At 39.8% G+C, this 22,600-nt stretch overlaps 3 protein-coding genes across 7 annotated transcripts in view; 1 reads left to right on the forward strand and 2 right to left on the reverse strand.

The window, feature by feature from the left end:
* RAI2 (retinoic acid induced 2) overlaps nt 1-22,375 on the forward strand; it is a 482,439-nt gene extending 460,064 nt beyond the window's left edge. The window contains exon 4 of the mRNA XM_081564698.1: nt 20,591-22,375. Coding sequence (XP_081420824.1) covers nt 20,591-20,594 — 4 coding nt within the window. The 3' untranslated portion in view covers nt 20,595-22,375. The remainder of the gene's footprint in view (nt 1-20,590) is intronic.
* Nucleotides 1,829-16,777, reverse strand: SCML1 (Scm polycomb group protein like 1). Of its 2 annotated transcripts, XM_081564714.1 has the most exons (8): nt 16,648-16,777; nt 12,494-12,639; nt 11,369-11,449; nt 10,801-10,899; nt 7,571-7,681; nt 6,643-7,180; nt 4,820-4,971; nt 1,829-3,505 (listed from the first exon to the last, which is right to left on the reverse strand). In XM_081564714.1, exons 2-8 carry the CDS (start codon nt 12,521-12,523, stop codon nt 3,368-3,370), a joined length of 1,149 nt encoding a protein of 382 aa, XP_081420840.1. In that variant the 5' UTR covers nt 12,524-12,639; nt 16,648-16,777; the 3' UTR covers nt 1,829-3,367. The 2 variants fall into 2 exon arrangements, with proteins under 2 accessions (XP_081420840.1, XP_081420841.1); XM_081564715.1 differs by lacking the exon at nt 11,369-11,449.
* Nucleotides 18,284-22,600, reverse strand: part of NHS (NHS actin remodeling regulator) — a 356,345-nt gene continuing 352,028 nt past the window's right edge. For all 4 annotated transcript variants that reach the window (XM_081564690.1, XM_081564689.1, XM_081564688.1 and 1 more), the window contains one exon: nt 18,284-22,368. In XM_081564690.1, coding sequence (XP_081420816.1) covers nt 21,759-22,368 — 610 coding nt within the window. In that variant the 3' untranslated portion in view covers nt 18,284-21,758. The remainder of the gene's footprint in view (nt 22,369-22,600) is intronic.

Below are 22,600 nucleotides of genomic sequence, written 5' to 3' on the forward strand. Positions count from 1 at the left end.
GGTCTGGTAAAAGTATATAAGGCCTTGATAAGACTAGGGAGTGGGGGCACTCTCCTATCTCTTCTGATGTCTATGTCAGAAGCTTTCTCTGCCCCTTTTTATACTTTAATAAAACTCTGCTATACAAAAGCTCTTGAGTGATCAAGCTTGGTCTCTGGTCCCAAAGCTAAATCTTCTTCTTTGGAGATCATGAATCTGACATCGTTCACTGTAAGCTATCAGGAATGTCTATCTAAAATAGTCTTTCCAACAAATACTGTGTTAGTCACTCAGTTGTGTCCAAATGCAACTCCATGGACTGTATAGCCCACCGGGCTCCTCTGTCCATGGTATTCTCCAGACAAGAATACTGGAGTGGGTTGCCATGCCCTTCTCCAGGGGATCTTCCTGACCCAGGGATCAAACCCAGGTCTCCCACATTGCAGGCAGATTCTTTACCATTTGAGCTCGCATATATATGGTTCAGAACGGGGGGGGGGGGGCACATGTATACCCATGGCTGATTCATGCTGATGTATGGCAAAACCCACCACAATATTGTAATTATCCTCCAATTAAAATAAATAATTAAAAAAAGTCTTTCCAGATTTTGGTAACTTGATACTAAACCAAGTTAAATGAAGAGAATTCATTCACTACCTGTATCATTTCAAATAGGATAAAGTAGTGGAACATTAATTGCTGGGTGGGTCTAAGTTTACCTACCTTTGCTTTCTTAGGAGAGGAAGATGAGAGGATAAGTTTTCCAATCAGTAAATGTTGGTATGATGAACAGTTCACAGTTACTTGCTTCTTGATTTTCGCGAGTGATTAAGGTTTTCAAGGGTTAAGATTATCATTGGTTATAATTCTAGTTATCATAACCAAGTTTCTTTAGCGAGTACATTATAATCAGGTGTCTGTGCCTTTTTAAGTCTTTTGTTATTTATAGGCAGTTATTTTACTCTGATGCTTTTGCAAAAATGCTTCATTTTCAAGATGATATACATAGGAAGCCCTTTTTGACAAATGCAGGTCTCTGATAAATTTCAGAATATACAGCTGAACTGGGTAAGATAGTAAAAAATCCTAATGGAAAACTTGAGGCTTCATAAAAAGTTAACAAATAGTTACTGTGTGAAGTGGTGAATATGGTTATAATTTTTATGGTTTTGCCTATAATATTACTGGTTTTGATCTGTATTTTCCAGATATAGGGATGCCCTTCCCCTCAAGTTATTTGTGACTTAAAGCACTTTGGTAAACTACACCTGTGGGTAGGATTGAAAGATTTTTCCGTCTCTCTGCCTGGTCCCTCCAGACATTGGAGACTCGTGGGTGCTGAGCAGCTGTGGCAGGAGAATGTGATTCCTGCTGGCATGTGCAGGAATCACGTCTTAGGGATTCTCTAGAAGAGTGAAATCCATTGAAGTACAGCCTGATGGCAAGCCTTTTGTATGTCTTTCCTGACCTTGAGAGGCCTTTTGGAAATTTGGTCTGAGATGACTCCTGAGGATTTCTACCACAGCCACTTTGGAGGAGCCTATGTGGTCAACTGGTCAGTTGACCATTCCATGAACAAATTTAATCTTGATTTGACTATGTTTCATGAAGATGAGGGTAATTTTAGAGAGAAAAATTTGTTTCAGTGGATATGAAATTCTGGTTCTGGTACTTGAAGTCTGTATTTATGAAAGTTACTGTGTTAGCCCTACTTTTGCTTTGATACTCAGGATGGAAAGAGAATTCTCTAGTGAGGCTGTCACAAAGCGTAATGATTCATGACATGCATCACTGCTGGCTTTAAGTCTTTAAGCAAGTAAAATCAAATCTGAGGCTTTGACATTAATGGCTGTAATTATTAAACTTTATTATATTTAAAATTTAAAAAGTGTAAAACACAGTGCTTATACAAACACCTGAGGACTGTTCAAGTGGGCACAGCATCTTCACATAAACAGTTTGAAAGAAGACCAAGGTGAAATCTGAATCTTCTAACACAAAAGGAATAACATAGATGAAAAAGTCCTTTAAATCATATATGCCCAGTAAATAGTTACATTTGCTTATAAGGTACACTTGGTTTTCTAAAAAGATAATGTATATTCTTAACCCTGGTGAACATCTTATTGGCATTTATAACAAATGGCTAATAAAATCAGCACCATTTCTCATAGCTTATTAACATTACACTGAATATTATACAACCTAATGATGTAATAAATAAAATAACAGTGAATGTTTCACCTGAAGGTTCTAATTTTTAAAGTAAAGTTCAAATCAGAATTAATGTACTTGTCCAAAGTTTAGTAAGATAAATGGCTCAGAAAGGAAATTAACTAGAAACATTGCACAAGATAGAACTTCCCTGTACGGAAACCCTGAAGTGTGAGCTGAGAGGTACCAGTGACAGCAAACAATGTGCATGTGTTTTAAAGAATTAAAAAACTCATTATATATAGAGATGGTCTTTAGCTCAGTGGAGGTGTAAAGTGCCATTTTAAATTAAAAAAGAATTTAATTGTGTGCATACTTCAGATGCAGAATAAAATATAAACACAAAACAGTATCCATATGAGGAATGAACAGACAATAAAACACCTTTTAAAAACTCAGACATAGGCATCTTCATGGAGAGATATGAACAATGAATGCCTAGTTACATGTCCAAGTTTAGACAAAATATGGATGTTGTAAAATAACATGTATTTAGTTGAATATAGTCAGACTCAATCCAAACCACCCTTGTAGTGTAATATCTCTTGTATGAAATGACTATCTTCGTGATAATTTTTTAAAAAGCTGGTAAGAACGCCTCATGAAATCTTAAAAGGCTGCTTTTTTCCTTCAAATAGGAACAGATAAAACATACAGTGAAATAATAACAGAAAGGAAAATAATTTATGTTGCTATTCCCTTTCGGGAAACTGGTAGAACACAAACAGAACATTGCAGTAACAGACTTAAGATATTTGAGAAGAATATGATACTTGTAGTTGCAACTTTAAATTTTCTTCTAAGGAAAACATCACATGGATTTCTTTAGAAAGCTTGTCAGTGTCTGATAGTTTGCCCTTTGGGATTTGGCTGTTTTGGTTTTACATATAAACATTAACCAAAATCAAAAGGTGTTTCTGTTTCCTGCATGAAGTATATCTGTAAACTATACAATGAAAATAATGAAAAGATAAGAACAAAAACCAGTTTGACTATGCTAGCACTAACACATTAAATGGCTTCTAAAGAAGTAGACTGGACTATCCCAGGTTCTGCTATTTTGGATATACCATATCTTAAAGGAACCTTCTACACAACAAAAACTACTAAGGGCAGCGCAAAGACGGCATTGGTCTCCCCAGAATTAAGTCCAGTCTAACCTACACATGTTTTATAAATTGTAGATATATCTTCCTTCTTTAAGCCCTTCAATGTAGTGGCACACCTTCAAGGCTGTCCCCAGCTTAAGCCCCATGTACTTTATCATCATGTCACTCTTGAGCAGCAGCAGAGCTTTCCCATCAATGGCCTACAGAGCAAAGGAAATTAAAATAATTAATAAAGCATTCATATTGAATCAGAATAGTTTCTCTTTTCTATATAAGAACATGTAACACAATTAGAGAGCAGCTCATTCCAGCTATATATTCTCTGAATCTGCAACTGATTGATGGAAACTATCAAAAATCTAATTTGTAGAGTGAAGCATCACTTAATCACTTGTAAATTTGCTTCAAATTTTAAGAAAAAGGAAGTTTAACTTAATATCTTAAAAATGTCCTAAGTGTCAAGCTACCTAATTTTAAATACCTTGCGTTAAACAAAATACTGCATAACTATGACAAAAAGAGTAAAAACTTAATGAATCATAAAAATGAATTTCAAACAGTCACTGACTTTCTTAGAAGGGCTGGAACATGAGTATCTCAGCTATTAGTGTGCTATACAGTGCTGTCTTAACATTGGAAGGTAATCAGTTAGTTGTCTGAAGCTAATTAGATGCTGAAAACTAATGACTGATTTTTTTTTTTACCATATTGAAAATGGTACATTAGATATGTGGGCACTAATTTTATTCATTAGGAAACACTACAAAAATATTACTTGATAGTCACAAGCCATCCTGCTAGTGTAAAAAAGAATTAATTGGCCAGGTGATGCTGCTGAAGCATATTATTTGGTTTTTATGAGATCTAGTTTAAAAATAAAACTGTGCTGAATCATTTATCACTGGCTGAAGGAACCTGAAGTCCTTCACAGTACTGCTTTTGTCAGGTACCTTCTATATATTTTCTAGTAAGTAAAAGTAGAAATTAAAGAAATAACAATTTAAAAAATTTAGCCCATGATGTTACTTTGTAAATGGCATGAGAGTATCAGCATCCCAAATCGTCAGTAATCCTATAAGGTCAACAGAACAGAGCCGAATGGAATCAGTTACTGGGTTCATCTGGAATCATAACAAGGAGGACACTGTATTACAACAGTGGTCACTCCCTCCTACTCACAATCCCGGGGCCAAGCAGGGAGCAGGTGGGGAGGAGGATCTTTGTAGCTGGTCTTACAAAGGAGAAGACACCTGAGAGTGGCCATGCTGAATCATCTTCTCTTGCGAACTCAAAGACGTGTAGTATGTTAGGTGCTTGGGTACCCATTTAAAGCACAGATCCACCCTCTACCCTTTAAGGATCTGACTTTGGGCAAAGTAAACTCTCTCAAATATGGAAAAATCAGTTGATAGGGTTCCCCCACCATCCACACTAATCAGTAACCAACTGAAGGGTCTGCAGAGAGATAATTCAAAGTCATTAAGGCAGAAAAACCAGATCGAAAGATACATTACATGTTCCCTGAAGAGGTCGGCCAGGGGATCGAGTGTCTGAGGATCTACATCTTGCAGAAACGAGATCACATCATCCACACTCCAGATTGTGGGGTCCTCAGGGAAGTTGTCTTTGAAGAAATCCAGGTTGTTTCTAACTGGTGAAGTTGGAGCTTCAAAGAGGGGGAAAAAGACAAATCATACTTGACCTGATATTATCCTGAAAGAAGAGATGTTAAGTAGGGAGTAATTGTATCATTCCTGGAACATTCTGTGAAGTATCCCGGCATGGATCCAGAACTTCAAGGTAAAACGTAGTGACAGCCTAAAGATGACCTGAGGCCAGCTACCCGAGAATGTCCCACGTGAGTGACTGAGTAAGTGAAGTCGCTCAGTCGCGTCCGACTCTGTGCGACCCCACGGACTAGAGCCTACCAGGCTCCTCCGCCCGCGGGATTCCCCAGGCAAGAGTACTGGAGTGGGGTGCCATTGCCTTCTCTGTCCCACGTGACCTCCCCCAAACAACAAAAGCCACTTCAGAAGGTAACTTAGAGTTTCAGAGATCATAAAACAGCCCGAGCAACCCAAGGCCTCTTTGGCCACAGGCAAATATAGCAAAAAGACCTGTAACTTAGGTTGAATTAGGTTAATCTAAGCCAAACTACTGCTCTCTTCCTTTAAGAATTTCAATGAATTTCTCTCAATTTCTGTCCTCTTGGTCTATCCAGATGAGGTTTATTTTACTAGCTAATTTCAGTGGAAATTTCCAGAATTTATAGTTCTAAGGTTGCTTAAATTTATTCATTTTAATTAATGAACTTCAATAACTTCCATTATCTTTGAGAACCACATGAGTTCTCTTACCAAACCTCCACCATGGCTTTAAAAATTCTTGTCTCTCAATGCTTAAATGCTTATCTGAATTTTGAAGAAAACAAGATTATTTTGTGCTTAGCTAGGTCAAAAGTAACTTTAACATTACACTGAATATCTCTTTCAAGTTTCATTGCATAGTAATAGATATTTTGGTTGGAGGTTTATATTTAAAAAATAAATAACTGAGACATGAAACAATGTAAGTGCTCATACCTCAAGAAGTTTTAGCTGTGCTATAAAATAAAAATGAGAAAGTGTTAGTTGCTCAGTCATGTCCAACTCTTTGCGACCCCACAAAGAGAGACTGTGGCCCACCAGGCTCCTCTGTCCATGGGATTCTCCAGGCAAGATTACTGGAATGGATTGCCATTCCCTTCTCCAGGGGATCTTCCCGACCCAGGGATGGAACCTGGGCCTCCTGCATTGCAGGCAGACTCTATACTGTCTGTGCCACAAGGGAAGCCTGTGCCGTAAACTAAGTTATACTCAAATTTCTTTGTGTCCAGACAAGTACTCAGTTATTCAACCAGAGTGCTCGACTCCTTAAAGTTAGTGTGTTGTAATGGAAGTGGGTTTTGTAATTCGCTAGGAAGATTTGTTTCTCTAACCAAAGATGTCACCACAAGTTTGATCTCTGTGTGAATTAACCTAAAGTGTGCCTTTCCTTTTCTGTCATCTGGGCTCTAGCCATTTTAGGAACATGTGATTGTTTACACAGGGAAAGGGTAAAGAAAAACAAGATGGAAAAACTCACAGTGCGATCATTGTGAGTATTAGTGTAGAGGGAGTGTCAGTTGACTGGCATAGTGAGGGCACATTAGAGACACTCAAGAAGTGGTAGTCATCGTTAAGAGTATCACCCCAAACTAGTACTCAAGATGAGAAACAGCTTCCACAAGCTTGCATCCAAGTGCTGAGGAGTAGAGGGTAAATAATGCTACCTGTAACAGGTGTCAGTTCATACTCACCATAAGCGCTTGGAGTGCAGGGAGATGTGCTAGTACGGCTGGGGCCCTGGTTATCAAATGAAGCCGGATAGGTCTCAACGTCAGGGTTAGCTACTGGTTCAGGTTCCATCTGGGTCAGTATGGTTTCAGGTGGAGTTGCAATGGCCTGGTTCGGTGGGAAGAAATTGTTGGTGCTTTCGTCTCGTGGGCTGCTGCAGTAAGGCACGGAGGAGGAGCCCTGCATGGGTTCCTCCTGCACGTTTTCGTATGGCTCGTAGGGATGTGCCAAGGTGTTGGGGATCCCTGGGCTCTGGTTGCAACCGGGCTCCTGATCCTGGACGACTGACTCCTGCTCCCGCTCTGGGGACTTCTGGGACTCAAAAGATGTTCCCACAGTGTTGCTCTGGGACTCATTATCCTGCCTGCTTACTGGTGTAGTGGAGCTAGAACTTTCAGCGTGAGAGAATGAAGAAGAAAGCTCCCTTCTCTTCCTTTTCTGGCATTTGCTCTTTCTAGAATGCAGGTAATTATAATTTTTATGTCTATTTCCATGTAGTTTCTGAAATGACACAAACCCAGCACAAATTAACTGTGAGTAAAAGAAAAAGGACATATATAGTAAATACATTGATAGTTACTTTCTATGGAAGATTGCTTTATATTATTAAAGATAAGTGCTTTATTCCTCTTCACCCCTACATTTGAATCGCATTTTATATATTATGGTTACAAATATAACAAATATACAAAAATACCTATTGTCATACATATCTCAAACCTAAACAGCATTTTTCCAGCAGAAGTTTAGTCTCCCATCTGCTGCTATAGCAAATACAGATCAGCCTTACTCCTCTTTAAGAGTTATTAGTTCTCTCTCACTTCTAATTGGCATCTTTAGAACCCAGAGGTTTATTTATTATAGCTGTGAAAATATTTTTGTAACACTTACACGATTTTGCCACACTGACTTCATACGGCAACGGAAACGGTGAATTTTTGAAACCTTTCCCTGAATAACATCACACTTCTTATCCAGGTCTTGAATATACTCATAGATGGCCTGTTATAATACAAACTGTTACTAATTTCTACTTCAAAAGAAAAGTAACATAAAAAATACCATTAAGCCAACCTTTGCCAGAAACAAAGAAAATTCTCAAGCCATCAGAAATTTCTTGTTTCCCACTTGATGCCTGGTTGTTGGTGATCCAGAGCTGAGCTGGCTGAGATTAAAGCACCCCAACCTCCTACTCAACCATTCCATATCATACAGGCATTTGAAGAAGCTTCAATACTGGAAAGTAAATGTACCACAATTCCTATAAGCCATCACATTTATGCTCGAGTCATTTTACATCAAGAAAGGTGACAGTTTAGGAAAGAAATTTTAAAATCTGCTAAAAGGCAAAAGAGCCTGTTTCCATAATGATGGTATAAACTAATAGGCAGTGAAGGGTCCACTCTGAAAGGAACAGTGAACCAAATACAACAGATGTGACCTTTGGCATCAGCATATTTTATTTATTTATTTTTGGCCATGTGGCATGTGAGATCCTAGTTCCCTGACCAGGGATTGAACCCTGCACTGGAAGTGTAGAATCAACCACTGAACCCCCAGGGAAGTCCCCAGATTAAAGTCATGCAATTAACAATTAACTTTATAAAACATTTAGAGTACACAGCCCCTGTATGCCAATCGGGTATGTGACTGATAAAACCTGAGAATTCTTGAAATACATAGAAATTTCATTTGGGCAAAAATACACTTAAATAAAAAGTCCAGAACCATTACATCATTCACTCAACTAAACATTTATTGAGAGCTTACCACCTGCCAGAACTGCTTTGCTAGATGCTGGGAATGTGGACATTTAAAAAAATAAAAAACAGAACCAGCTCCTGCCCTAAGGAACTCCCATTTTAGCTGGAGAGAGACAAGTAAAGAGACAGGGTAAATAGAGTGATTAGCAACTGGGAGCAATTGATTTCAGTGCCAGAAGCAACAGCACCATCTACTAGCTTGTTGGAAATGCTATATCTTCCACCCCAGATCTACTGAACTGGGAAGTCTGAGAGCGAGACCAGCAACCTGTGTTTTCACAAGCCCTCTAGGTGATTCTGACATGATCAAGTGTGAGACCTGCTGGCTCTCAGCACAGGCTCGAGGGGAACACAGTGGGGTTCAAGTTACTTCTCTGCTATTCAATTTCCTTATTAATATAATCAGGATGAAAATATCTCTTAGTTCTCTTAAGGACAAAGCAATGTGCTATAGTATTAACTACTAACATAATAATAATACTGCATAATGGCTAGTCCAGTAGTGTTCAAGCATTATTAATATTATGGCCATAATACAGATAAGAATAAGAAGCTAAGTGTTCTCAGAAGGGCAAGACCTAATCTAGGTGGGCAGTTGTAGGCGTTATCTGTGTTAAGAGTGAAAAGATGAGAAGGTGTCCACCAGGTAGAAATGCATGCAAGAGCATACAGGGCAGAAGGAAGAATATATTCAAAAATACCCAACAAATTAGGAGTATGACATTAACTGACATTAAGTACTATACATAAAATAGATAAGAAGTAAGGATTTACTGTAGAGCACACCCCAAATTTATGCTCTACATCTGGAAGTAACACAGTATTATAAATCAGCTCTACTTAAATAAAAAACAAAACCCCCAAATACCCAAACAGGAAGTCAAATGTTTACAGAGTGAATATAAATGACATTCAAAGTGCTGGGTTATGAAGGGAAAGAGAGAGGGATAGGAGGCCAAAAGAAGTGATTTTAATAAATAACAGTGGGAGAATAAGTATGCTGAAAGAGACAGAGGCTCAAGATGCGGGAGAGAAGGGGGTGATGGATGAACGGAGGTGTCTGAACACAGGGAAAGAGGGTCAGATGCAGAAACCAGAGGAGGTGTTAGTGTTAGCCTTACAGGGGGAACCCTTTTTCCACTCCAGCGGTCAGGAAGGAGGTCGGCAGAGATGGAACTAGGCAGGTTTGTGGGCTGTGAGGAGAAGAATCGGGACTTGGAGGGGATTTCTGCTCCACACGTCCCCATTTTCTCCATGAAATAAGAGAGAAGGATTGGGGTTGTCTGAGGGTCACCGGTCCCCAGCAGAGGTCCTCCCCTCTGCTTCCCAGCCTGGCTGGACAGGGCTGGGGTTTTACTAAAGGGGATGCTGGGAAGGATAAAAAAGAACAGGTGGAAGTGCTGCCCCGTGTGGCCTAGACTGGGAAGGGAAGGCGCTGAAGACAGGAGGGAGCCGGCACAGGAGGAGAAAAGGAGAGGATCCCCCAGGGCCCACTGCAGGGCTGTGACTCTGAAACCTGGGCCTGTCTTATGGGAGATGCTCCCTCCCACCACATCTTGCACAATCGTTCAGAAGGTCCTGGCAGAGCCGTATCAACCTCATTCATCAACCTCGTGGATGCTGATGTAAAGCAGGCTGGGCTAGCACTGCTCAAAATCAGAACTCCCTACTTGGCCCCTACGTTCCCGCTCTCTGTACATCCTCCCCCAGAAGACGCCCCAAGTCCCCTTTAAGTGTTCCACTTCTGTTCTCAATAGTGATAATGATAAAGGCTCTCATAAACACTTCTTACTTTTCAAAGTATGTTAGTTCATTGTATCCAAGAAACTTTATATGTTAAGAAACATTTATTTTTTATAAATGTTCATTATTGCTAGGGTATGCAGCTCACAAAATCCTTGATAGTTACATACTTCTATCAGTCTCCACCAATATGTCAATTTTAAAAAAAAATCCCCTCAAAACTATGTAAGATAAACTTGTTAATAAACAGTGGGCTGCCATTTCATTTCAATTGAAACATGCTGACATACATTTAGGTACATACTAAATTTTATCTATATCAGCCAACTTCCTTTAAAGAATTTGTAGGGGAAATTAATTTGGTATCGAACAGTTTAGATGAAAGAGCTATAACTACACTTGATCAGTTAAGGGCTTTTACAAAAGGCTACAAAACCTACACACTGCTATTTTGAAACTTTCACCGAAGAAAATTGTTAAAAGATCATAATGAGAGTGATAATCATAAATAATTCAATCCAGAAAAATTTCAATTATATACTTTATATGAGATAAAGAGAATTTTAGCTTAGTATTTTAGAAAACTGCATTTGAGACAGACAGAACTTTTTGTACCTGGCAATAAATAAGGATAGTCTGAATTGATTTTTGTTGTTCTTCATTGTAAGTTGTGTCAGATACAGCATTGCAAGATGTGTCAGATACAGGAGCTTCCTGGTAATATTTTAAAAATTGAACAGTTAATAATTCTGTGAAATTCAGGCTGAACAATGAGAGGAAAAAATAATATTAACTTATTATTTTATATCAACTTTTCAAAGAGTTTCAGAGGTCTTAATCTAAACCAGAGACAAAAAAAAACCCATGTTAATATGAGAATGAAAATACTGTTGATTAAGAGAGGGAGTAAGGAAAGAATTCATGTCAGAGGGACTTAGGTTTAGAGTTTCACACTGAAAAATATGTAAAAACTGCTCTACTTTCCTACTCTACAAGGAAAAAAGGAAGTGAAATGGTTAATTTGCTCACTGTTTAATGAAAGGAAGTGGACAAATTTAAGAGAGACTAGTATTTTTTGAGTGCGAGTTCAGAGGAAATGTATAGTTTATGAAGAATTGAAATCTTTTTCTTTAAAGTGGTTAAATGTTAATGTATTTGGCAAGTGGCATTTAACATTACTTACATTATTGAAATATGCAGTATTGGATTCATATGCATAAGGAAGAGTGTTATCATCATCATAAGCAGGGATTCGTGTTCTTATCTAAGGAAGATTTATTAACAAATTAAAAGGAATGATGATAGGACTTAAAGAAAAATTGAGGACTTACTTCACTTTCAAGAAGCTCCAAAAGTCAACTGGTGATATCAAAGGACCTTTGTTTATTTTCAATACTATGACTACAGGAAAAGATGCACTTTCAAAACTTCTCATTATCACAACTACACATAAGACATCATTTTCCTCCTGTGTACCTTAAGGTAGAAAGTCTAGCCTTCTAGTTATTTGGCACCAGAACTGCTATAAAATAAGCAAGTTTTCTAAAAGCAACTACAAAGAATCCTCTTCATGGTTTTTGATTTTTTTAAATAATCTAACAGTGCCACTCTGTGGACAAAATAGGAAACACTTAAGCATATATTTTTTTTATTATTTTCTTCCCCTGCACTGCGAGGCTTGTGGGATCTTAGTTCCCAGACCAGAGATTGAATGCAGACTCTCAGCTGTGAGATCTCAAGAGTCCTAACCACTGGACTGCCAGGGAATTCCCCACATCTACTTTTCTTGAAAAGTTAATCACCTAAAACATTTTGGGGAGAAGGAGATAGGGCATAAATAAGTAAATAGATAGTAAACAACCATGATATTTAATAGCGCTGTATTCTAAGAATGGATTATGAGCCACAGGAATAATTTTAACCATTTAAAAGTACATAAGTCTGTTTCAAAAGCCATAAGCAAGATAATGTAGGATTGGGTTATAGATTAGTACTTAAAAAATATATAGATAGATAGACAGAAGACAGAGCCCATGTTACCTTTGTATACAGGGTCTTATACTTTTCAAAATGCTTTCATATACTTATGTGAAAAGAGTAAGGAAAAATGACCCTTGGTAGGTAGTTGAAATTTTAACACTTGTACACATATGCTCATCATTTAAATACTTTAAACATCACTGTCTGGAACTCGTGAACTGTACATTTACAATCGCTGCATTTTACTGTATGAAATTAAACTCAAGTTGGAAAAGAAACAGAACACAATAAAATGAACAAAAGCAGATTTTCAACTTGAAATACAAACCACATCAACTTCAACAGATCCGCTTGACATCTTTTTTCTGCAACCAGAGCAACTCCACTTCCTGAGTTGGGCCTAATTATTTTTAAACTTGCTGGAGGATTGATTCGTGAAAATGCTTGAACGTCTAGGACTGGTAAAGCTTACTCCTGAAAAGCAATGCATAACAAAGTTACTTCACACACTTATTGCCTTTAGTAAACTTAACATGGGTATATTCTCAGAATGCCAACTCAAGTTGAATTGGAGTCCTGGTTGAATTTTAGAGAGCAACGAAATGCGAATTCTTTCATTAGTGATTTAGGATAAACTTAAAAATTGAAGGGCTTTATTGTTCACATGTAGGAATAAGAATCCATATCAAACACAGTTCCAAATTGTAAAGCAAATGCTTTACAACCTAAAGGCTACAGAGTAAGTGCTGGAAACAAATGGACAACAGAGCATGAGTCCTAACTGCTCTGACCTTTTATAAACCAAGTTTGCCAACCATGGTTATAGGCTCTAACAGTCAGACAGTCCCCCACTGGCTTAATTACAATGCTGCTAAAACTCTGCTGTAAACACAGAGGCAGCGTACATGGAGTCACCCAGTAGACACCCACCCAGCACCTCTGTCTCTGTAGGACATGGACAAATCAATACTGACCTGGCATTCTTCAAACCTCTGCACTTGCCATGCCCTCTGCCCTCAGTACCCTGCACTCCACGAGACCACTCCACATAGGAGAACCAACTCACAACTTCAAGGCTTCCTTCAACTTACAGCTCCATAAAGCAAGGGTCCAATGTCACACCACCTGGAAGTAAAACTGCTTTCCCAGAAGTACCAGAACACTCACACTTCAACACTTTTAAAGCAGTTGTCACATGCTGGCGAGTTACAGGAGAGGTGACATCAAATAGCATTAAGACCTTAGAGTTTGGGCCAGAATACAGGGTGTGGGTCCCAGCTCCTCCATTCACTAGCTGTGTGACTCTGGACAACTTACTTCTCTGTGCTTAAAAAAAAACTATAAAATGGGGATAAGAGCACAAACCATGGAGTTATGAGGATGATGTGAATTAATATATGCCAAGTGCTTAGAACAATGACTGGCATAGCAAAGCCACCTTTTTATTATTTAGGTAGTCATGACACCCTCTCAAAGAATCAACTTGTCATGGAGCACATGGACAACAAATCCTCAGGATCATGTATGCTTAGTTACTCAGTTGTGTCCCACTCCTTGTGACCCCATGGACTGTAACCCCTCAGGCTGCTCTGTCCATGGGATTCTCCAGGCAAGAATACTGGAGTGGGTTGCCATTTCCTCCTCCAGGGGATCTTCCCAACCCAGGGATGGAACCCTGGTCTCTCGCATTGCAAGTGGATTCTTTACCATCTGAGCCACTGGGGAAGCCTACATAGATGCTATAATTTAAAAGAATGTATACCATCTACAATAAGTACATAGGGTAGATGTTAGAAGAATTAAAAAGCAATTATTGCTGTATATTTTAGTATAAACTAAAAAAATTTGAGTTTTTCTACTTTTTCAGAGAGATTTTGCCTTCACTAGGAACAATAGCAAAAATGTACCTTGAAAAGGATACATTTCAAATATAAAAATGTTCTACATTATTTTAGGTCAGCTTTTCCTTTGATAGTTACAATCTGATGAAAGCATAATTTTGCAACATTCAAGTAACCTTTGAAACACAGTTTTATTACATCAAAAAATGTTTCAAGGTTTTTGGAAATCAACCCAGCATTGAAGAGCTGTAACTTCTATGACATCCTTTTGGTAATTGGAACACCACCAAAAAAACAATTGTCAAGGATTTCTTTTTTGCTTCCTATATATATATATTTTTTTGCTCAGGATCATAACATATAATTATCACTCATGTTGCACCATTCACTGCAGGTATAGCAACCATTTCCCCTAAATGAATTTTAAGTAGCAGGCCACTGTGCAAAGAACTGGACTTTAAGAAATACATGAATCTGAATCCAAACTGCAAAATTTGCTATTTTGCTTAGGCAGAGATTTAACCCCTCTGTGCCTCAATTCCTTAACCTGTAAAGTTGGAATAACAGCTACTTCATAGAGCTGTGAAAGACCAAATTACAGTCAGGCACTCAGCATCATGTCTGGTTCACAGCAGGCCAAGTCTAAGTTTTAGTTCCCTTTCTCTTCTTTCCACAAGGTAAGTAAAGGTTTTGCAACATTTTCTTAGAGCCCAACTATGACTAGATTATGCAAAATTAATATAATTTGTTAAATTCAAAATCTTGCAAAATAAGTTTCATTACAGTGAAGTGCACTTACATTTTATACTAGGAAGTCTAAACTCTTAAAGCGTTAAGAAAAACCATCTGGTTTTCAAACAGACACAGTTTAGACATTAAAAACATTGCAAAGGGGGCTTTCCTGCTGGCTCAACAGTGAAGAAACCACCTGCCAATGCAGGAGACAGGGGTTTGATTCCCACTCTGGGAAGATCCCACATGCCAGGGAGCAACTAAGCCCCTGTGCCACAAGTATTGAGCCTGTGCAACTACAGGAGCCACAACTACTGAGCTCGCCTGCAGCAACTACTGAAGCCCGCACACCTAGAGCCCGAGCTCCACAACAAGCGAAGTCACCACAACGAGAAGCCAGTGCACCACAACTAGAGAGTAGCCCCCAGTGGCTGTAACTAGAGAAAAGCCCGCGCAGCAAGCAAGACCCACCACAGCCCAAAAAAATACATTAAATTTTTTTTAATTAAAAAAAGACATTGCAAAGACATTTTCTCAAAAGTCACTTGAGGATTCTGCTCTTCAGCTCTTACTTGCCATCAACTCATCAACTTATCCAAAAACCACTGCAAGAAATATTTGGCAAGACAGGGCAGATTACAATCGCCAGACCACTCCAAATTTTTTTTTAAACAAGTCTGTGTCGATACACAATCACTTTCTAAAATTCCTGTCAGGACTCTGAAAAGCAGCCCTTCTGCTGTCAGTATCAAACTTTAGAGGCTATAAAGTCAGCCGACAGGGAATCGAGCCCATGCACTACTCTTTATTCAATACTGTGTATACAAGCTTTGCTTGTAAAATCACTATGCATAAACATTAAACCAGTTTAAAACGCTAGAGCAGTACCACTTCAGGGAGAGCCAGGTAAACGGAGGGAAGCCATCCCCAACAGATGAAGTTATCAAACGACCAGGCTCGAACCACATCTTTACTTTGTTTCGAGCCACATCTTTACTTTGTTTCGCCTGAAACTCACTCAATCGTGTTCAACTCTTTGTGACCCCATTGACTATATAGTCCATGGAATTCTCCAGGCCAGAATACTGGAGTGGGTAGCCCGTTCCCTTCTCCAGGGGATCTTCCCAACCCAGGGATCGAACCCAGGTCTCCCGCATTGCGGGCGGATTCTTTACCAGCTGAGCCACCAGGGAAGCCCAACAATACTGGAGTGGGTAGCCTATCCCTTCTCCAGCGGATCTTCCCGACCCAGGAATTAAATCAGGGTCTCCAGCACTGCAGGTGGATTTTTTACCAACTGAGCTACTGGGAAGCCCCTGGTTTCGCCTCGTGTATGTATTTACAACACCAACAGCTTAGCTGCACTTTATTTGACTAATGCCGGTTACAGTCAGATGTCTCAAAGTCAAAGTTTACATCATCTCAAAAAGTGTTAAAACAAAACTCGCTAGTTAATAGGATTTTGAGTTTGAAGAATCTAAATAAAGCGTGAGAGCCTCGGTCATTCGTCCCCCTTGGCCCCCTCCCACGCCAAGGAAGAGAAAGGATGAAAAAGGATCAACTGTTTTCAGTCAGCACCCAGTACCCACTAAGAGGCCAAATCTCAAGTGCCTACGCACTGGCATCCCAGGAGAGGCAGTGGGAACCACCTCGAACCAGTTAGAACCTCGACAAAGCACTCCGAACCATCCCAAGCCACCCGAACCATCCCAAACCACCCCACCAGTGGAGCCAGAAAAAAACTGGCTCTTTCCGTAAGGGCAAATCCTTTCTCTTCCCTCCAGTAAATCCTCCTCCCCCGCCACCTCGCTCCGGAGCCCTTCAGCCATTAAGTCAAACCTCTTTTCAACTGCTTCTAGCTCACACTGAAAAGAAGTTCAAAGGAAGGAAAAAGTGCCACTTGACAGACCTTTGTTGGTACTGGAGTCAGCGAAATCGGCCTCGGGAGGGGGCGGGAGCCGGTTAACCCTGCGGGAGCCGGTTAGCCGTGGCCCGTATCCCCAGCAGAGGCTGAAAATGACGGTTAGATTTCTACCGGTGGTGGGAAACGGTCCTCGCACCGGAAATAGGGCTCGTCCACGTGACACGCCAGTCGCCAACCGTCCCCCCCGCCCCCCCCTCCGGAAGTTGGAGACGTAACCAACGACCACCCAAGGCGCTTAGCATCCCATGCACACCGCTGACCAATCAGCGGCCGCTACAAGACACGCCTCCGCTGACCAATCAGTGGCCGCTACAAGACACGCCTCCCAATCCAGGGTGGCTATCAGCCACCCAATCCAGGGGACCCCTGAGCTGTCGCAGGGGAATGGGCGCTATTAGAGAGATGGCCAATGGCAAGGCTTTTGCTTCCCACAGTGTAGCCGCACTGCTGGCCTCCGAGCTCCTGGACCTCCAGTTTGTTTGTGGAGGCTAGTGGGATGCGAACCATGCTTGACTGAAAACTCGGGCCTCTAAAGCTTAGAGGGGTTTTGGCAGCTGCGCTAAGGCGCCTGCTCGCGGTATTTCCCGCGACGGTGCGGGTTTGAGGCTTAGTGTGCCGCCTCACCACCTGTTGGCTAGTTCTTTGGAGCTTGTTTTTTTTTTTTAATATATATAATTCCCCCCTCTGCCCCCACCCTCGCAGTCCCTCTATGACGCACCACAGGCGTTGACTTTGACTCAATCCTAGGTGTACATGTCAGTGCTGGAATTTGAAGCGGGAGGGAGCGGAGGCTTTAGCAATTGTGATTTGGTACAAATGGGGAGTTCAGTTCAGTCGCTCAGTCGTGTCCGACTCTTTGCCACCCCATGGACTGCAGCACGCCAGGCTTCCCTGTCCATCACCAACTCCCTGAGTCTACTCAAACTCATGTCCATCACGTCGTTGATGCCATCCAACCATCTCATCCTCTGTCGTCCCCTTCTTCATATGGGGAAAGTTATTTCAAAAAGTTATCTCTCCACAGGGCGAGGCAAAACAGACCTTGGAGCCAGATTTGCTGGGTTTATACTCCAGCCCCAACATTTAAGCGCTCTATGGCTTTGAGCGAGTCAAGTAAATGGCTCTGTGCTTCAGTTTCCGTATCTGTTAACCGGGCACAGCATGGCGGCACAGCATGGCGGCACAGCATGGCGGCACAGCATGGCGGGGGCGGGTATTCTTGAGTTAGAGTAAGCAAAGCACTTGGAACAGTATCTGGCACACAAATTTGCGTGATAAAGGGTTCGTGACATTACTTAGTGGTGTATCAAGGTTGCTCATCACAGTCAGTAATTATCAGAAACCAAGCAGGTTACTTCAAAGAAAAGCCATAAGTAATTTCCTGGCCTGGAGAGGTACGAGGAAAGTATACTGGACGTTGGAAATGTATTCTCTCTCCTCTCAAATACAAAGCAAAATTAGAGCCCATTACAGAGACAGTGTTTATTATTACCATTATTATTTTGCTCATACTTTTACCATAGCAGTTCCCCTCACTTCTGTCCAGGTCTCCTATGAAACACTTGCTGTTTGTGAAACCCCAGGCGTGCAATTACATAACAATGAAGAGAGAAGCCAATCGTTTAATTGCAGTCACGTTTATTTGCAGTTTCTATACACACTTTCTAGGTAATCAAACTTTTCTGGTACATTTTTTTGAGAGGGGTTCACAATGAAATTGTCACCATTTTTACTAAAAATAAATACAAGACTTAAAGTGTTGCACAGCTCTAAAATATACAAAGGCTTGAATTGAATGTAAACGTTGAAAACATCTTACAAAAGAAACCATTTTTGCAACAATTTAAAAAGTCCGTATTTACAAATATTACAAAAATACAAAATGGAGGCAAGTCCATAAACCATTGTCTTTCGGCCAGCATGAACTGGTTCTAGTACCAAAAGAGTTACACTATAACCTTCCTCATAGTTGTAAATCTTTGTCATGATCTAGTTCTCTAAGTCTGCCACCGCTGCAGCATATGTACTCTCTCACTGAACTTTGGCAAGAGCAAACAGCGTGTTGTTTGCTACAACTAGTCCATGTCCTCTACTTAGCCAAAAAAAAAAAGAAAAAAATCAAAAAATAAGGAAAAAATATCTCCCCCACACAACATAGACATGTTGTAGAACATAAAAGAAGAAAAAAATAGCATCAGTGCAAACAACAGAAGAAAAGTTTGGGTTGATGTTCCTCACAATACCTAATGTGTGTACCCTGCTTCAAGACGGCAGTGATGTTGAAGACAGCCCTCTAAATCTTGGTCTTATATGCTATGTGATAAAGCCATGTAGACTATTCCAAATTACAAAGGAATTTCTTGCCTTTTTTTTTTTTTTTTAACTCTGTTTGTTACTCAATACTCTCTTGCACAGTGAATTTTAAATCCATCTTTATCTGGGTTTTTTTTTTTTTAATCTATGAAATATAAAATAGAGAAACTCTGCTATAGATTTTTAGAGTAAACAAAATAAGTAAAACTATATTCTAAGGGTTAGTTCTGTGATCATTACATATAGATGCTATCTTATTGCCTCACAATTCAAGTCAATATGTATTTTAAAATATATATGGTACCATTACTTAAATTAATGTCAATAATAAGGTGACATATTTGTTAAAGCCAATTTGTGTTTTCTGTTCAAGATTTAGAATCACTTTTAAAGCCCACATACCTTTCTTTACACTAAAAACCCCCTAATTACACAAAAGCCATACTGCAAACGAACTGCTTTTATGAAAATTACAAAAGATCACCTATTGTGACTGGAAATGAATTCTTATCGCATTTGTCTAAAAACCTTATTTTTAAAAGTTTGCCAAGTGTACTTTTCAAAGCATGAGAAAAAAGTTATTCATGTTCCCATGTGGTGTTAAACCATGCTGGTTTTCTTAACTAATGGGTTCCAATGAGAAATGATGGTCCAATTTTTCCAAACCCCCAAACATTTTTCTTTTAATAAAAAGTATAACACTTTATAAATGTTCAAATGTATCCTTTACCAGGTAGCTTATCTATCCCTGCACAAGCGCGCACACACACACATTCTCCCTCCTCTACCCCACCACCCCAGCACCCCTTTTACATACAAGGATGACAAGAAATTAAGAAACACATTTTGATAGCAAAAACAAATAGAATAAACTGGATATTTTTTTTTTCTTTCCAAAGAAACAAACGGAAACCCAACAGCAATCAGATTCTGTAATTCTTACTCTGTAATGTCTTATAAAGTGTTTCTATTGAAAGATAGCATCTTCTTAGACCAGGCTTTCTCCTTCATATTGCATGAATTAAACCAAAACCACAAACCCCCTTTCACACATCCTACTTTTCCAAATACCACTTGCATAAGCTTAAAACCAGCTGCTTATCAATTTCTTGGTAACTCTGGTATGTTCTATCATTCTAATCACATTCTATTCTTTTATAGGCCATATTCCTTCTTAGTTCTCTACTTTCTACCTTCTCTCATTCAAAACATATTCCAAGTTCATAGCTGCTTATATTTCTGACATATCATCTCAAACATTAGTATCAGTTCATGTTAAAATCACGGGTGTATAACACATTGGCAGATTTCAACTTGTAACTACATTTTTTTTCAGTTTTAAGACAAGAAAATTCAAGTAATTTCAAGTAATTCAGCTTGTTTCCCTGCCTTCATTTTATCAGAGCACTTGCCCTGACATTTCTCGTCCCACCCACCACCCTCCCCTTTTGCCATCAAGCAGATAAGAGTAAAATCAGACAAAAACTCAGTTGTATGTAGCATTGTGAACCAGAGATGCTCCCCAATCCCATTTAACAGTGAATATAAATAATGCATATACACATACCTATTTCCCAACTACGTTGTTCACAGTGTCATTTCTGTTAATTTTTAGGTAGCATGAATCTCGTCAGCACAGAGAGAAAGCGTCACTGAAAACTCATTGCAGGTACCTACTGATAAATCCACAGCTCTGTGGCATGCTTATGTTTTATTGTTCATTAAAGAACCTGGAGCTAATTGCTAAACTGTTGAAGGAGTTTAAAGGTAATAGTCATCAGATTATGACTGTTTATGTCCCCAGTAGTGTAATATAAAATGTAATCTAAAATTAACTACTGTTTTCCCTACTCATTCTCTTTAAAGCAATCCATTGAAAAACTGAAGTTAAAAGGACACTGTCAAGTGCTGTTGTTCAGGGCTTTGTATTGAAAATGATGATTTCTCTCACTCATTTTGTTTTTTAAATCAAAAGCATGCTTTTAATTCTTCTCAAATTACCACATGGCGAATCAGCCATGTGTTACCAGTAGTTTGTGTGATGCTGCAATTTGTCACAAAAATGGTTAAGTCTGAATTCATTGTTTTAAATTAATCACATTTCACTATATGACCTCAAGATTTCCTTTATTTCACCAGTTTAAAAGTCATATTTGAGGTTTATCACTCAGAAATCATATTGGTGGACATTTAAGTATGGTATTTGATATGAAGATGGTATTCACAGAATACAATTATTACACTGTATTTGTTGTGTTCTATAAACAGTTGGTGTGTGGTAGATAATTGGCCACATGTCCACTCGTCGTCGATAAATCTATTTACACATTTTTATCAAAAATATGGTATTTACATGTGTGTAGTTCTTCTAAATTTTGCTTTAGTTCATTTGAATGTAAAAATATACCAAACCTCCAGAGTAATTTCATCTTTATATGAATTATGACAGTGAGGGCTTTGTTTTCTGAATAGGCAGCTCTGGGAAAAATTTTTCTAGGTTTTGTGAAAAGCACACATTTTAAAATTCTCTATTATCAAAAGGAATGAGACTGGGTAAATCAAACTATGCTAAAGAAAAATATGAAAGACAGTGCAGCTACTTAAAAATATGGAAAATAAGAAAGACCAAACCACCTTCCATTTCCCCAGCAAATATTTAGGAACTCGTTGGTAAACGTGATGGGACCCCACCACATGCTGACTTGTCCCACATCTTCCGTTTTGTTGCTCCATCCTCATATGAGTAAGGTTTTGGCCTTGGATAGCCAGCCTGGTGGGGTCGCCTACGTTGAGCTCTGGGACGATCGGTCGTCATGTGGGCTCCCATCAGAGTTTTCGGTCTCACCCTCGGAGATTGCCTGCATGGGCGCGTTATACAGCCTGCAGCGGACACTGTAGCGGCTGCTGCTGGCCGCAGGAGGGGCCCGGGAACGTCCAACCCTGGCCGATGCCGAGGTGGCAAAGTTCTTCGAGGAAAACCCTTCTGCGTTAACCCGTGGGGAGCATGGAGAGAGGGGAGACAGTGCTTCAGTTCCTGGTGACCCCTGATGGGCCTCATGGGTGCTTTGGGGGGACTCGGCGGTGAGGTCCCCAGGAGGTTTGGGCAGGATGGGACTCTTCAAGATCTCAGTAGCAGACATACGGTAACTGGAATCTGAGCGACTGCCTTTCTTCAGGAGTAATAGCTTAAACTCTTCATTGGATGTGTTGGACTTTTTGGCATTTCGGTAGATGAGGCCAGGAGACCTCTGGCTGTTTGGGGTAGTCACATTGCTGTTGGGCGAGGTGACAGAACAGGCGCTGTTGCTGCTACTGTTACCCAGGGAAGCTCTCGATTTACTGCGAACAGACATGTCCCCAGAATCTTTTCTTCCAAGTACTTTCCTCTTGGACCTTTTAAGACAGGGAAAAATCTCAGTCCACAATACATTTGAATGAAACTAAAAGTGTTAAGTCACATTCCTGCATCCCCTTAAAGAGCAGTTTGGTGACCTCTGTCTGCTGGGATATTAAGCATTAGGGCTGCGGGAGTGAGGAGTAAGACCCAACCCTTGTACTTGCAGCCTGCGGGAAATTCTCCAATAACCAGTAGACAGGAATTAGGTTTATGGAAGGGACCATTTCA

The sequence above is a fragment of the Giraffa tippelskirchi genome, chromosome X, assembly GCF_054371585.1.
Source record: "Giraffa tippelskirchi isolate mGirTip1 chromosome X, T2T-mGirTip1v1.2.pri, whole genome shotgun sequence".
In the NCBI taxonomy this organism is placed as follows: Eukaryota; Metazoa; Chordata; class Mammalia; order Artiodactyla; family Giraffidae; genus Giraffa; species Giraffa tippelskirchi.

Bases quoted from the DNA above. Each gene is read 5' to 3' on its own strand.
- SCML1 (XM_081564714.1), bottom strand. From the start codon at position 12,523: ATGTCAAGCGGATCTGTTGAAGTTGATGTG. The intron at 7,682-10,800 runs GTACAAAAAGTT...GTATTATAACAG, and splicing joins CTATCCTTATTTATTGCCAG to GCCATCTATGAGTATATTCA. The intron at 3,506-4,819 runs GTAATGTATCTT...TTTGCTCTGTAG, and splicing joins CCGACCTCTTCAGGGAACAT to GCCATTGATGGGAAAGCTCT.